We start from the raw sequence: 13,802 nt of genomic DNA, 5'->3' as shown, positions 1-13,802 counted from the left end.
TTCTGTACAAAAATGGATGTAATAAGCATTCATCATCATCATATATCGAAGTGTTCACTCCTTCGACTGCGCAAGAAGATCAACCTCAATATCAACAGGCTGACCAGTCCGCATAGCCCTCTGAACAGCCTCACAAACAATCAAAGCACGCAAGCCTTCCTCACCAGAACAGCTCGGCACCGCCTGACCACGAATAACCTCCACGAAATGCGCCAGCTGCAAATCAAACGGCGCAGCATGATCCGGCAACTCAATCTTCTCAACCTTCAAAGGATTGGACCAACTCTTCTCCGCAAACCCATCATAACTCCACCGCGTCAAATCAGGCACACTAAGCGAAGCATCGGACCCGAAGATCCGGTAAAAGTCAGATCCATCCCCGGCATCCCCGGCAGTCGCAGTTGACCTGGCAATCATGGGGTTCTCCCCGGTTCCAGTCTCGAAATTGTGCGGGGAAGGAGTCGCATCGCAGACCATGAATGAGCCTACGACTCCAGACGCGAATCGGAATGTCAATGCTGCGCCTTCGTCTGCATCGTGTGGTGGGGCAGAACGCTGGGGGAGAATCTTCTCGGCTTGGACGCGGACGATCGGGCCGAAAAAGTGGTGCATTAGATCGATGTCGTGGACTAGATTGATCGGAATCACGCCGCCACCCCGTTCGCTAGATGCGCGCCACGACCCGTTCCCGGCAAAATAGGACTCGGGCTTGTATAAGGTCCACAGGCCATTAATCGCGATCGGACGGCCAAGTGATCCGCTTTCAAGAATCGACTTGGTGGCTCGCACATAGGGGTTGAAACGTCTATGATGGCCGACTAGGAGCTTCAGATGTGCGTTTTCGGGGGCATGCGCCAGTTCTAACAGTGACCGGCCGGTTTCAAGGGTGTCGCTGATTGGCTTTTCCAGGAGGACGTGCACGTTGCCATTCAGAAGCTCTTTTGCCACGGGGACGTGGGTGTGATTGGGTGTGCAGACGATTGCGGCGTCGGGGCGGTCGGGTGAATTTAATAACTCTGCGACTGTCAAGTAGTAGTTTGTTCCTAGCCCTGAGGCTGTTGTCGAGCCGGTCGGCATTGGATCGACTAGGGCTACTAGTTCCGTGGCGGGATTGGCGATGACGGACTTGGCGTGACGGGGGCCGATTAACCCAGCGCCAATGATTGCGACCTTAATTGACATTTTGGGGAAGGCGTAATGTTTCAATTGATGTGTTTCCAATTATTCCGAGGTTGTGAATTTCACGATGCAAGGCGACGGTATAACTTGAACCGGTGAGAGGATGACGGGGTTATTATGGTCGACATGACGGTCTTGTACTGTAGTTGACGGCCTTGGCAGGGCCGACAGTGTAAAAGCGGCTTTGACATATCCGATTGGAGGGACTCTGGGGCAGTTTTGGTCGGGAAAAACTGGGGAAATCCTTCTCGCGACGGGCGAAGAGTGTCCCTTTTGACCGAAGCCAAAGCCAGACGGCGGGTAAACGCTTTTCTATTTCTGTGGGGCTGGGGAACGCTTATCCGGTCACGTGACCAGTTTGCTTTGATTGCGACGTGGGAGAACGCAGCTCCAACTGTTAGGGATAATGTTTTATTTCCAAGGAGGAAAAGAGGAGGAAAGAGGAGAATGAAGAAAAATCACCCGTGTCGTTCGTCTTGTAAGCATTTACTTCCGCCTTGTTTTGTATTCTATTACACCTTCTCTTGTTCGATCTCATCCCATCGACTTGCTCTCTTTGTTGCCACTGCGATAGGTACATTCAAAGACTGAAATATACCCTTATCTCTACCTCGCCTTCTCCTTATTCTCATATATCCACCTCGGAACTTTATTCATAATGGCATACAACCGCCCAGGCATTGCCTCCATGTCCCTGGGCAAGCCATGGATTCACGACCTCCCTGGCAAGCTGATGCAAGCCGCTGCCCACGGCTTCGAGGGCATGGAACTTTTCTTTGACGACCTGAGACTGCTACGCCCAGCGCACATTTAACGGTGACCACCACGAGGCAGCCCGTACAGTGCGCCGCATGTGTGAGCGGCTTGGCATGACTATTATCTGCCTCCAGCCATTCTCCATGTACGAAGGCCTGCTGGACCGGGCCGAGTCCGACCGTATGCTCAACGATAAGCTGCCCAAGTGGTTCACACTCGCGCGAGCTCTTGGAACCGATATGATCCAGGTTCCCTCCAACTTCCTCGGCCCAGACCCCAAGACTGGTGCACCCCGGACAACGGGCGACCGCGCCGTCATCGTGCGTGACCTGCAGCGCCTTGCAGACTTGGGTGCTGGTGCTGGCTTCCGATTCGTCTACGAGGCTCTGTGCTGGGGCGATCATGTCGATACCTGGGAGGCTTCCTGGGAGGTCGTCCGCGACGTTAACCGTCCTAACTTTGGACTCTGCTTAGACTCGTTTAACATTGCCGGTCGTGTATATGCCGACCCGGCTTGCCCTACCGGTTGCACTCCTAATGCTGCCGCTGACCTCGCTGCTTCCCTTGACCGTCTGCGTAAGGCGAACATTGACCCCGCGAAGATCTTCTACGTTCAACTCGTTGATGGTGAACGTTTGACTGCTCCTCTTGACGAGAAGCACCCCTTCCACGTGCCAAACCAGCCTGTCCGCATGAACTGGTCCCGCAACGCCCGTCTCTTCCCCTTCGAGGAGTCCCGTGGTGGATACCTGCCTATTGTCGACGTTGCCCGTGTATTTTTCGAGGACCTTGGCTTCAAGGGCTGGGTCTCGCTCGAGCTTTTCAGCCGCACCCTTGCCGACCCCGACCCATTTACGCCCGCTGACCATGCCCGTCGTGGTATCGACTCCTATAACAAGGCTGCTCAATTATTTAACTTTGAAGAAAAGGAACAGAAGAGCTTCAGTTTTACTCCTGTTCCGGAGCCTTCTTCTCCTGTCCAGCACCGTCTGTAATGGAGCAGAATGTCTTGTTCCTTCTGTTGTTTCTTTCCTACATCTGATTTGTACATATTCATCTTTAACGACTGTTGATGATAGACTGCTCTCAAAAGGGCATTTACATAGTATCCAATGCATTGAACATTGAGCGATGAAACTGAGCAAAGGCCCTCTATTTTCAATAAGTAGTCCTGGTAGCTACTGGTTGTAATGAATTGAACATCGTGCCTTCGCCCACCGGCATCCGTCCAGGTACCCATCTGTATCTACCTTCCGTCTCGATCTCTTTCCTCCACTTCCATCTCTTCTGTTCCCTTCTCCTCGTGTTTATTTCTTCGTCTAATACCACTGCATGATGCTTGATGCTCGTGTCTCGATATTCATCGTACCTCCGCGCCTCACACTAGTGATCCAGAAGAAAGGTTAAAGTTGACTTTAGATATTTTCTCCTAGTCTTTTACTTGGCTTTTGGTACTTGCGTTGACTTTCAACTCGATATCAAAAACCAATACTGGAGAATCACTGGCGGAAAGTTGGAATGTTTTTGATAATCAACTTTCAGGAAATGTCCTATCTTAGTTCTAACTCGATCCCTTATCAGCAACACTTGGCACTTCTTCATAACTTCAATTCTTCAAATGCTAGCTTTCCATACCCAACAAATAATTATATTATATATTGATATACTTTGGTTAAAACGACAACTTAATGGAAATAGTCAGTCGGCAGTATTTTCAAATCTTGGAAATTTTGCCGTTTCAGACTCGGATGAGACGAGATATATATACCAATAGTAGTACTTTACTACATCTCCAACCCTGAGGTCTCCAGGACTTCAGCCTGAGGCCCGGGGCTTCCAATTTAAATTGAACATCCATGGATTTTGAGTATTACTGTTGGACTGTATGGAGCTCTGGCTTGAATAAAGGGGGACAATAATTAGGTACTCTCAGACTGTAACAGCTCAGTACAATGAAGATGATCAAGCCTCAAAGTGTAGCATTCAACAAGATACTGAGTATGGAGAGAAAGAAAGAAGGGACCAAAGACCAAGTAAAAACTTAGATATTCCCTGCACGAATGCCCAAGGCAGTAGATGTGTTACAAGACTACTAAACATAATTACTGCTGGATAAGATTGTGATTCTTGACAAATCGAGGTGTTGTTTTGAGGGCTAAGCGATACAGGTATCGCCGACTTATAACCAACAGGCAGTGAATGCGAAGATACCGCCCTGAAAGGAGCTTGAGGGAACATTCTGAGTACGCCTGTAAATATCGAGCCAATAACATGTTAACTACTAGTACTTAGTGGCGGCCTGCATTCTCCGACCTTAAAATCCCGAGCCATCAATATTCTACAAGTACTACCAAAGCTTCTCAGGTAGAGGTAGTGGGTTTTAAAAGTTTCTCGGGCGTGCCCAGGTGGAGCCCACATGCCCAGGTGCCTACCAGTGCGTACTAGTATCGAGAAAATAAACGCCTGCTTCCTGATTAGATCCACCCAGGTACTACTTATGAAATTCCGAAGTTGGTTAAATTATTCCTTGCTATTATAATCTCGGAAGGTTGGTGCAGTTTCGAAATAGTATTATTGAACGCTTGAGGTTTAATACTAGTTGTCTGTAAGGACTCCCCGGCGATAGCAACTTTGTTCTCAATCTTGAACGCCCCTTGGGTTTAATTTCCCTCGGCACCTTGGGCATGGCACATTTCCTCGCAGTAGTAGGTTATCTGCAAATGTTAGCAGGGCTCAATCTGTATTCAAATTGAACTAACCTCATCACCCCCAATATGCCAGTCGGCAGAATTGCAGTAGTTGCCGTCCTAAGTGATAATTCTATGTGTTAGCTGGGCTGCCACTCATCAAGTGTTAAATGGGATAAACCATACAAAAGTACAATCAGGGCATTGGTCCCACTGCTTGTCACCGGTGTTGCGTTGTTTGTAGAGGTCACAGGCACACTTGGTCGCATCGGGCAAGATCTCATAGTCCTTGGACCATGTGTAACTAGGACTGAAGGCAGTGCCTCCAATCTCAGAATACTTCCTGTTAGTGACACAGACTGCCACGTTATGCATCTTGGCGAAGGTGCTATGTTCAAATTAAAACAAGTTAGACCGTGCTTGATTTTATCTCAAGCTGTATCGCGGGATATGGGATGCATACCATCCAACAAGAATGGACAAGACTGAGGTTGTCGTGAGCTGCATGGTGATGAGAATGGATGTCTGAGAAGAATTTTTGGGTGGGATTAGAAGACTTTGCAGAGAGGAAAGTAGGTAGCAACCGGGTTTTAATCTTCAAACCCTAAAACCCTTCTCATTCAGCTAAATTACACAAAGCTCATGCCTACTACGTCGATAGAAGAATCAAGCCACCAGAGCATATTGTGATCCACTTACACTGAACCTTCGATGCGCCCCGGTAATCGCTTAAATGCATCCAACCGTTTCATGTCTCTCAGATTCAAACTCTAAGTACTCGACGCCGCCCGATCCGGCTCTTCGGGTTTGTAGATCCGGGATAATTTCGGGATAATCACTGCCTCACTGCAACACTAGTACAGGTTGGCAAAACCTCGGCGGTTGAAGATACATCTATGCCTCATACATCTCAAAATACAAAAATGAGACAATGTGTCACTCTCATTTCCATCAAATCAGCATACTCCCTGATGGGGTATTAGATCGACGTATCACTATCTGCAGGATTGAGGGTTACCCTAGGGTCTACCCATCTCACTTTCGCCAAGAGTGCGATCATCAGGCTGCCGGCGACTTCGTGCCATTTCCATTCGCTGGTAGCTCAGAGGTTTCTCGAACTGCAGAAGAGTACCCTTGGGTCATATGATATCAAACGAACTGTCGGGTCAGCCTTCGACTATAGCTGAGACATTAGCTAATTCTTCGAGTTGACTTTCGTCCTGAAGGATACTTTGCAGAGGATATTCATGAGGTATTTTCCAGATTCTCGGTTTGAAGGAGCAGGCACATGTCCATCGTGCCCGTAAACAGCAAGCGGACCCAAATCGTCAGGTCCACGGCCCTGAATACCAAGGGTTTGGGCACGAGTTCAATGCAGACCCTGAAATTTGATGGGACACTTCTGGGCAAATTGAATTTTTATAAATTCCCCCATTAGATCAAGGATTACGTTTGCTATTCCACGCCCTTTTCTCATTTTCCTCATTTCGTTCTCAAAATCTCTCTCTCTCTATCAACATGCTTGCTGTCAATATCATGGGCCTTGTGCTGGCCACAGCTGTCAGTGCAGTGCCAGTCGTTGAGCATCGTCTGAATAGCACCAGGTGGACTCCGGAACATATCCTCAAGCAGGGTGAAGTCATTCTTTTTGGTAATGGCCGGAGTAAGTAGTACCAGCCCTGGAGAGATACTACAAATTAGTCTTTAACACCCGACATCGATGAAGACGGCTAATGTATCCATTTTAGTGGAGGTTGTCCACGAAAGCGTCTATCACAACCTCATGGCCGCCCAGGGGCATTCACTCAGCGCGCCGGAAACTGAAGTCTTCCCTGTCGGATCTGCTCAGCACAACAGAACCATCCACGCTCGGGATGACTGTGACTTGACGACTGCGGTGATCACCGATAAGACACAGACATTCGTCGACTGGGACGTTCAGATGTCACCAGTGGTGATTGGCAGTGGTACCACCGGTATGGACGTCTCTGTCATGTCAGGCTACACAGTCAGCAACTCCGTCAGTGTTAGCACCGGCCTCGATATAAACCTGATCAAGGATAAATTGGGTGGATCGGTAGGTATCGACTACACCCGCACATGGACGACACAGACTGCAGTCACCGTCAAGGGAACCGTTGCAGACGGCTACTCTGGCGTGATGATTACCAAGCCTATCAAGACCCGGAAGACTGGCCGGGTTCTGAAGGGCTGTCTTGGTTCGCAGACCGAGGACGGAACTTTCTCTGCTGATTCCCTTGAAGATGGATCCTATGCCGGGGTGAAATGGATTAGTGGAGCCATTACCATGTGCTCGAAGAAGGAGTTTCCTCTTTCTCGCTGCGAGGGAAGCGGAAACTTCGTTTGAGACTGAGATGGCGATGTTGAGATCGACAGAGTATGCCGGAGAGAAGGTTCTATTTGTGGAGATGGAGTTATCACCTTATTAGACAAGTACAACTGTTGTGACTACTGGATTATTGCGTTGTTTTCCTGAATTTCAAAATGGTATTTTCGAATTGTGCCTCATTATGATCAACCCTATGATTCGCCATCAACCATAACTGGAAAAAAGACCGACATTGCAAATAACTAGGCGTAACTGAGTGGGGTGTTGATAGAGACACAGCATATCATGCTTCCAGTTCTTCAGTAGGGACGTCCTCCAGATCCTTGCCAACAATCGCATCCGCGACCTTCCAAACCTGCAACAGGTTATCCTCGGCAGCCGAGCACAGAACCCAGGGGTCACTGAGGTTCCAGCTGAAGTCGGAAATCCGGTTGGTGTGGCCACCGTGCATGAAGAGACTGATATATGAGTTAGTGACAGCAGTACTAAACAGAAAGATTGATGGACATACAGTTCAGGGGGGGCCATCTTGCGCATCCTCCGGAGTCTGCTCCTCGCCCGCTCGGCTGAGATCCCAGAACATAATCTTACGGTCATAGCTGGAACTGGCCAGAACGGACTCCTCAAACGGATGCCAAGAGACTGACTGAACAGAATCGGTGTGGCCCTCAAGCGAGTGGAGTTTCGTCTTGAGGTTTCGCAGATCCCACAATCCGATGGTCTTGTCTGCAGATCCAGTCGCCAGAATAGTCTCGGCAGCGGGGTTGAAAGAGATTGAGTTGATTGCATCACGGTGCTGGCCTTCAGCAGATGCCGCAGCGCGGGTCGTGTCGGCTGCACGAACGTCAAGAATCTGGAGGGTGATATCATCGGACACAGTTCCGATAAGGGATGAGTGGAGAGGATGGTGCTGAACATCGTTAACGATCGAGGAGTGGTGGGTATAGGTGCGGGTCGGGCGAAGGGCTTTATTGCCCTTTGTGTATGTCGTCAAATCCCTATAGACTAGAATGAGCTTCTCTTCGCCGGTAGTGTCGCCGTTGAAATTAAATAGTTGAAATTAAATAGCATACCAGAGGCGAACCGTCTTGTCCTCGCTACCTGTGGCAAGGTGACCAGCTTCATGGGGATTCCAGCTGAGTCCAAAACCCTCCGCTTCGTGGCCCAGAAGCTCCATCTGTGGGTTCACAGTTCCAGTCGGTTGGCTCGGGTGCTTAGAACGATCCCAGATCATCACCCGACCATCTGTGCACATGGTCGCGATGATGTTAGGGTTTTGTGGCTGATATCGTGCCTTGTTCACCTCTCCCTTGTGATCAATTTTCTGGGCAATGTTGAACTTGATCTCCATTTGGGGTTTCTTGGAGGCACCGCCATATCCACCAATTTCACCCCTCTCCTCATCGTAGTCTTCTGGGTTGGCAGCATTGGGGTTGGGGAGCTGCACATGAGCAATCTGAAGATAATTTTGAGCATCGCCGGCCGTGTGGGTACCGATTAATAGGCGATGGGTCGAATAAGGCTTGTCAGGAACTCTAGAGTGGAGCAAGGTATTAGGCTAAATGGTGTAAATATCGAGGTCATTGGGGCAACAAACTCTTGCTTGTCTGGAAGCCATTGGGTTGTGAGTGTAGGCCATTCTAGAGCTGTGCTGAGAATCATGTCGTAGAGAAACGGGGCGTTCTTCTTCCATGTCTTGTACTCTGCACATATATCCAATGTTAGCCATGAGGTTCACCTTGAATTGCGACTGGTATAACGGGGGGTATCGACCTTCATTGACAATCTTTTCAGTGCTGTGCTCATTCTCCTGGTCCTGGTCCTCCACCGCAGCTGTGTTGCGTTAGATTGAGATTTCCCTTGGTTGCGACAGGTCTCGAAACTCACGCGGATCTTCCTCGTAGGGCTCCATATTTGTAGTTGTTGGGTATTGAGTGCAATGCGACGCAGAATCAGCGCAAGAGTGCGAAGGGAACGAAGTTGGACTGGAGAAAGCTCGTGGAAGGAGAGCGAGCTCGCAACGCGACGGGGTGACCGCCCGCGCGTTAATGGGCGTCAGGCAGCACTAAACCGGAATAGGCAACCGCGGGCTTGGCGATGATGACTCGCTGCTGCCAAACCTGGACTTCACCTGAAGCTTCCCAGCTTCCTCTCTCTCTCTTTCTCTCTTCTACCTTTTCTTGCCACCCCCTATTCTCTTCTTTTGGGGCCTCTACAGAATTTACCCCTTCGCGATTCTTGCGATTCTTCCCTTTTTACTGTTCAACCCCCCTTGGATGGTTTCCTTCTCGCTTTGGTCGCAAGTTTCATTCTTATCATCCCGACGATCCTCTTTCTCCTTCAACTCAGCAAGATCCTCCCACCGGTCTTGACCTTGATCATTTCAACGAGACCACCTATTTCGATATTTTGACGAGATACGACTGTTCAAAATGGGTGTTCCTAAGTTTTTCCGCTGGCTCAGCGAGCGGTACCCCGCCATCTCGATGCTCATCGCAGAGAGTCGCATTCCCGAGTTCGACAATCTATATCTCGATATGAACGGTATTATCCACAACTGCACCCATAAAGATAGTGACTCGCCGACATTCCGCATGACTGAAGAGCAAATGTTTATCGCGATTTTCAACTACATCGAGCACTTGTTTGGAACAATCAAGCCTAAAAAGCTGTTTTTCATGGCCGTGGACGGTGTGGCGCCGCGTGCAAAGATGAACCAACAACGTGCGCGTCGTTTCCGGACGGCTCTAGATGCCGAGAACGCGAAGAACAAGGCCGTCGAGCAAGGCCTGGAGATGCCAAAAGAAGATGCATTTGACAGCAATTGCATTACCCCCGGTACCGAGTTCATGCAAAAATTGACGCAACAATTGAAATATTTCATCAACAAGAAGATTTCCGAGGACACAGACTGGCAGGGTGTGGAGATTGTGCTTTCCGGCCATGAGGTCCCCGGCGAGGGCGAGCACAAGATCATGGAATACATCCGAAATGCGAAAGCACAACCCGACTACGCCCCGAACGTGCGTCACTGTCTCTACGGCCTGGACGCGGATTTGATCATGTTGGGTCTGCTCAGCCATGATCCTCATTTCTCCTTGCTCCGCGAGGAGGTGACCTTTGGCCGTCAAACAAAATCCAAACCGAAAGAGCTCGAGCATCAGAATTTCTATCTGTTGCATTTGAGTCTGGTTCGCGAATACCTAGAGCTAGAATTCCAGGAGCTGAAAGAGCCCGGCGCTCTGAACTTTCCATTCGACATGGAACATGTGATTGATGACTTCATCCTCATGGCGTTTTTCGTTGGAAACGATTTCTTACCTAATTTACCCAACTTACACATCAACGAGGGCGCGCTCTCTCTCATGTTCACGATCTACAAAGACGTTCTGCGAAAGATGGGTGGGTATATCAACGAAGAGGGTGTGATCAATCTGAAACGGTTGGGTACTCTTGTGGAAGCAATGAGCGTCTTCGAATATAGGTTCTTCGAAAGCGAGAACTCAGATGCGCAGTGGGTCAAGTCCAAGAGGAATGGCAATGACGGCTCCTTAGAGCTGCAACAGAAGCCGAAAGAATTAACAATCACCTCTGCGCAAAAGGATATCCTCAAGCAGATCAAGCAGTACGTGTCGAATCGATCTGGAAAGAGTGCCGAACTGAAGCCCCTGGACTTCCCTCCCACCCTTCCAGCCCGCGACCGCGCCTTTGTGGAACGCATGGCGGATGAATTGCGGGTGCCCTGGTCTACCACGGAGACCGAGACTGGTGATCGTTTCATGAGACTTCAGCTACTCCAACCTCAAAATGACGACGACGAAAGTGATGACGATGACGAAGAAGCATCTATGGCTATTCATCGTATCATTAGAAAGTACGAGAAAGCCAAGATCCAGGAAATGACCCCGGAGGAGGCACAACGGAAGGCAGAGGAGAAATATGATGCCAAGTTCCGGGAGTGGAAAGACAACTACTATCGGTCTAAGTTTGGTTGGGGTCTCGACAACGAGGAGGAATTGACAAAGCTGGCTGAAAACTATGTGCAAGGATTGCAGTGGGTCTTGTTTTACTATTATCGGGGTATCGCCTCATGGCCCTGGTTCTTCAAGTATCACTATGCTCCTATGATCTCAGGTAAGTGACCCCAATCAATGCCCCCACCCCTTCATCTTTGCATTGCTAACGATAGAGTAGATATTGTTATGGGCTTGGGTGTCGACATGAACTTCCGACTTGGACAGCCGTTCCGCCCGTATGATCAGCTGATGGGCGTCTTGCCCGATCGCAGTAAAAAGATTGTGCCTACCGCTTATTGGGATTTGATGACATCCCCCAAATCCCCCATCATTGACTTCTACCCCAGAGATTTCGATCTGGATATGAATGGAAAGAAGATGGAGTGGGAGGCTGTGGTCAAAATTCCTTTTATCGATGAGAAACGACTATTGGATGCATTGAAAACCAAAGAGAACGCCCTCACTCCAGACGAGAAGGCACGAAACACTTTTGGTGTCAGTCTCAAGTTCACCTATTCGCCTGACTTGAATTTCATCTACCCCTCCTCGATGCCTGGCGTGTTCCCCGACCTTCCGAACTGCCACTGTGTCGAGAATGTCTTCGATCTTCCCGTCATGGATGGCCTAGAGCCGTACAACGGGCTGATGGATGGTGCTTACCTGGGCAAGGCAGCTTTGGCAGGCTTTCCTAGCATCAAGACGCTTCCTCAGGTTGGCCAACTCGGCTTCCACGGTGTTACTGTGTTCCAACAAGAAAGTCGCAATGAGAGTCAGGTTGTCACTCTTCTTGACCCTGGCAGCCGTTCCAGTATTGAATTGGCCAAAACAAAGCTTGGCAAGCGTGTCCATGTCGGGTATCCCACTCTGCAAGAGGCTCTTGTGATCCGTGTTTCGGATGAGCTCTTTGACTATATTCTGCCCGAGGGCGAGCAGCATGTTGTGTCGATCCCCCACACCCCGCAGCAAATCGAGCAGTGGAAGAAGAAGGCGACCAAGATCGAAGGCACTTACAGCAAGCGCCTTGGAATGATCATTGGTGACGTTGAAGCCTTGGTTCACATTCAGTTGCTGAAAGGCATGAACAAGACCGAAGACGGCGCCACAATCAAGGAATTTGCAGATATCCCCGGACAGGAGACCGACTATGCTCTTCAAGTTGTCGTTGATGAAGTGGTTCATCCCGATGAGCGCTTTATTGAGCGTGAAGCATTGCCGATCGAGGAAGAGTTCCCGGAAAACTCTCGTGCCTTCTTCTTGGGCGATTTCAACTACGGACGACCTGTCCATATTACTGGTCACGAAGATGGCAAGGTCAACGGATTGATCGCAGCTGTGAAAGGCCGCGAACCTGAGTTTGGAAAAGAGCGTGTTAAGGAAGTGGAGCGGTACTCCCCTTACATGCCATCTTATGCGATTGCTCGCAATCTTCGCCTCAACCCCCCTGGTGCTAGCCAAGATTACCTCCTCGTTCTCTGTTGATATTGACGGCCAACGCGTGAATCTTGGCCTGAACCTAAAGTTCCAGGCCCGGGGACAAAAGGTCCTAGGATACTCGCGTCGTGGCGACAACGGCTGGGAGTTCAGTCAAAAGGCGGTTGATCTGCTGCACCAGTATATGATCAAATTTCCTGACTTCATTGCTGGAATCCAGCGCTGCCCTCAACAAGACCGCTATTCTCCAACTGATTTCTACTCGGAGGAAGATGCCCTCCTCAAAATGAAGGAGATACGTGATTGGCTCAAATCGATCGAAGCCAAAAACTTCGAGAGAGTCCCCCTTGATGCAGAGCAACTGGACTCGGACATGGTCGGGCTGATCGAACGTGATTCTGATGGTCTGTCGCAGTCACAGGCTCCAATGCAGCCCAAGAAGGTCCGTGGTGTTCCTCGCAGTGCTCTTCTTCGCCCCGCCGATGCAGAGCATCGCCTGAACAACCAGACTTTCAAACTTGGCGACCGTGTTGTGTACGCCCAAGACTCCGGTAAGGTGCCTATTGCAACCCGTGGCACAGTTGTCGGTCTTACCCGAACCCCGAGGACACTTCTCCTCGACGTGGTCTTTGATGTTTCCTTTATGAGCGGAACCACCCTGGGAGACCGCTGCTCGCCCTTCCGCGGACAGACAGTGCTCGCATCATCTGTATTGAACATTTCCTATCGTCAGCTCATCGCTAGCTCCCGTGCCGCTACTAGCCAACAGGGCCAACAGGACCAGGCCACCACTGGATATGGTAGACCCCTTGGACCGAATGGAGAGGGCCAGCTGAAAAACGCCCCGGTCCCTCCACCCCTGAGAGGTTCTTTCCGTGGTGCTCTTGGTGGTCGTGGCGGTATGCGCAATGGCCAGACTTCCGAACTTCCTTTCCATCCCCGAGGCAATGGTGGTCCTCCACGGGGACCCCGAGGCCGAGGCCGCGGTGGACAGCAGCATAACAATGGCGGCTATGTCTCGGTCGATAACAGTGACCCCTCTGACGGGATCATCCAGCACAACCCCGACTTCCGCCCGCAAAACTACACTAATGTCCCGCCCCCACAGGGGATTGACCAGCAGCGCGGCCGTGGCCGGGGACGCGGTCGTGGTCGAGGGAACGGGTCTCGCGGCGGTCGGGGACGTGGCCGAGGTGCTGCCACTGAAAGCTCCTAGTGTCTTGACTAAAGTCCGATTAGGCTTTTAGAACCGAATTAAGATGCTTTGGTTTCTCCTATCCCTATGTATAGAGGATTTGTGGGTTTTTTTCTGAGAATTGGGTGGTCGTTTGGACTGTACTATTATCAGGACTATACCCCTTCGTTTGTCAGCAGTGATTGATT

The 13,802-nt window shown here is 50.1% G+C and overlaps 7 protein-coding genes across 7 annotated transcripts; 4 read left to right on the top strand and 3 right to left on the bottom strand.

Moving 5' to 3' along the window:
• Positions 1-54: 54 nt before the first annotated feature.
• Positions 55-1,182, bottom strand: N7481_002106 (Gfo/Idh/MocA family protein; the record flags this gene model as incomplete). The annotated part of the gene is made up of 1 exon (XM_057261325.1): positions 55-1,182. One exon carries the CDS (start codon positions 1,180-1,182, stop codon positions 55-57), a length of 1,128 nt encoding a protein of 375 aa, XP_057126257.1.
• A 655-nt stretch (positions 1,183-1,837) lies between these two features.
• On the top strand, positions 1,838-1,993 carry N7481_002105 (uncharacterized protein; the record flags this gene model as incomplete). The annotated part of the gene is made up of 1 exon (XM_057261324.1): positions 1,838-1,993. The coding sequence occupies one exon, from the start codon at positions 1,838-1,840 to the stop codon at positions 1,991-1,993; it is 156 nt and encodes a 51-aa protein (XP_057126256.1).
• A 37-nt stretch (positions 1,994-2,030) lies between these two features.
• N7481_002104 (sugar phosphate isomerase/epimerase family protein) lies at positions 2,031-2,930 on the top strand (the record flags this gene model as incomplete). The annotated part of the gene is made up of 1 exon (XM_057261323.1): positions 2,031-2,930. One exon carries the CDS (start codon positions 2,031-2,033, stop codon positions 2,928-2,930), a length of 900 nt encoding a protein of 299 aa, XP_057126255.1.
• A 1,665-nt stretch (positions 2,931-4,595) lies between these two features.
• N7481_002103 (uncharacterized protein) lies at positions 4,596-5,129 on the bottom strand (the record flags this gene model as incomplete). The annotated part of the gene is made up of 4 exons (XM_057261322.1): positions 4,596-4,649; positions 4,695-4,742; positions 4,809-5,010; positions 5,086-5,129. 4 exons carry the CDS (start codon positions 5,127-5,129, stop codon positions 4,596-4,598), a joined length of 348 nt encoding a protein of 115 aa, XP_057126254.1.
• A 1,213-nt stretch (positions 5,130-6,342) lies between these two features.
• N7481_002102 (uncharacterized protein) lies at positions 6,343-6,990 on the top strand (the record flags this gene model as incomplete). Its single annotated transcript, XM_057261321.1, has 1 exon — positions 6,343-6,990. The coding sequence occupies one exon, from the start codon at positions 6,343-6,345 to the stop codon at positions 6,988-6,990; it is 648 nt and encodes a 215-aa protein (XP_057126253.1).
• Positions 6,991-7,255: 265 nt separating this feature from the next.
• N7481_002101 (WD repeat RBAP46/RBAP48/MSI1 family protein) lies at positions 7,256-8,884 on the bottom strand (the record flags this gene model as incomplete). The annotated part of the gene is made up of 6 exons (XM_057261320.1): positions 7,256-7,430; positions 7,506-7,970; positions 8,046-8,507; positions 8,570-8,675; positions 8,746-8,805; positions 8,860-8,884. The coding sequence occupies 6 exons, from the start codon at positions 8,882-8,884 to the stop codon at positions 7,256-7,258; spliced, it is 1,293 nt and encodes a 430-aa protein (XP_057126252.1).
• A 520-nt stretch (positions 8,885-9,404) lies between these two features.
• Positions 9,405-13,635, top strand: N7481_002100 (chromatin-binding exonuclease XRN1; the record flags this gene model as incomplete). The annotated part of the gene is made up of 3 exons (XM_057261319.1): positions 9,405-11,106; positions 11,167-12,455; positions 12,514-13,635. 3 exons carry the CDS (start codon positions 9,405-9,407, stop codon positions 13,633-13,635), a joined length of 4,113 nt encoding a protein of 1,370 aa, XP_057126251.1.
• Positions 13,636-13,802: the final 167 nt, after the last annotated feature.

This window comes from Penicillium waksmanii, assembly GCF_028829765.1.
Source record: "Penicillium waksmanii strain IBT 27052 chromosome Unknown utg000002l:1.0-3326099.0:1.0-3328782.0, whole genome shotgun sequence".
In the NCBI taxonomy this organism is placed as follows: domain Eukaryota; kingdom Fungi; phylum Ascomycota; class Eurotiomycetes; order Eurotiales; family Aspergillaceae; genus Penicillium; species Penicillium waksmanii.
This window is presented reverse-complemented; position numbering and strand designations above follow the sequence as displayed.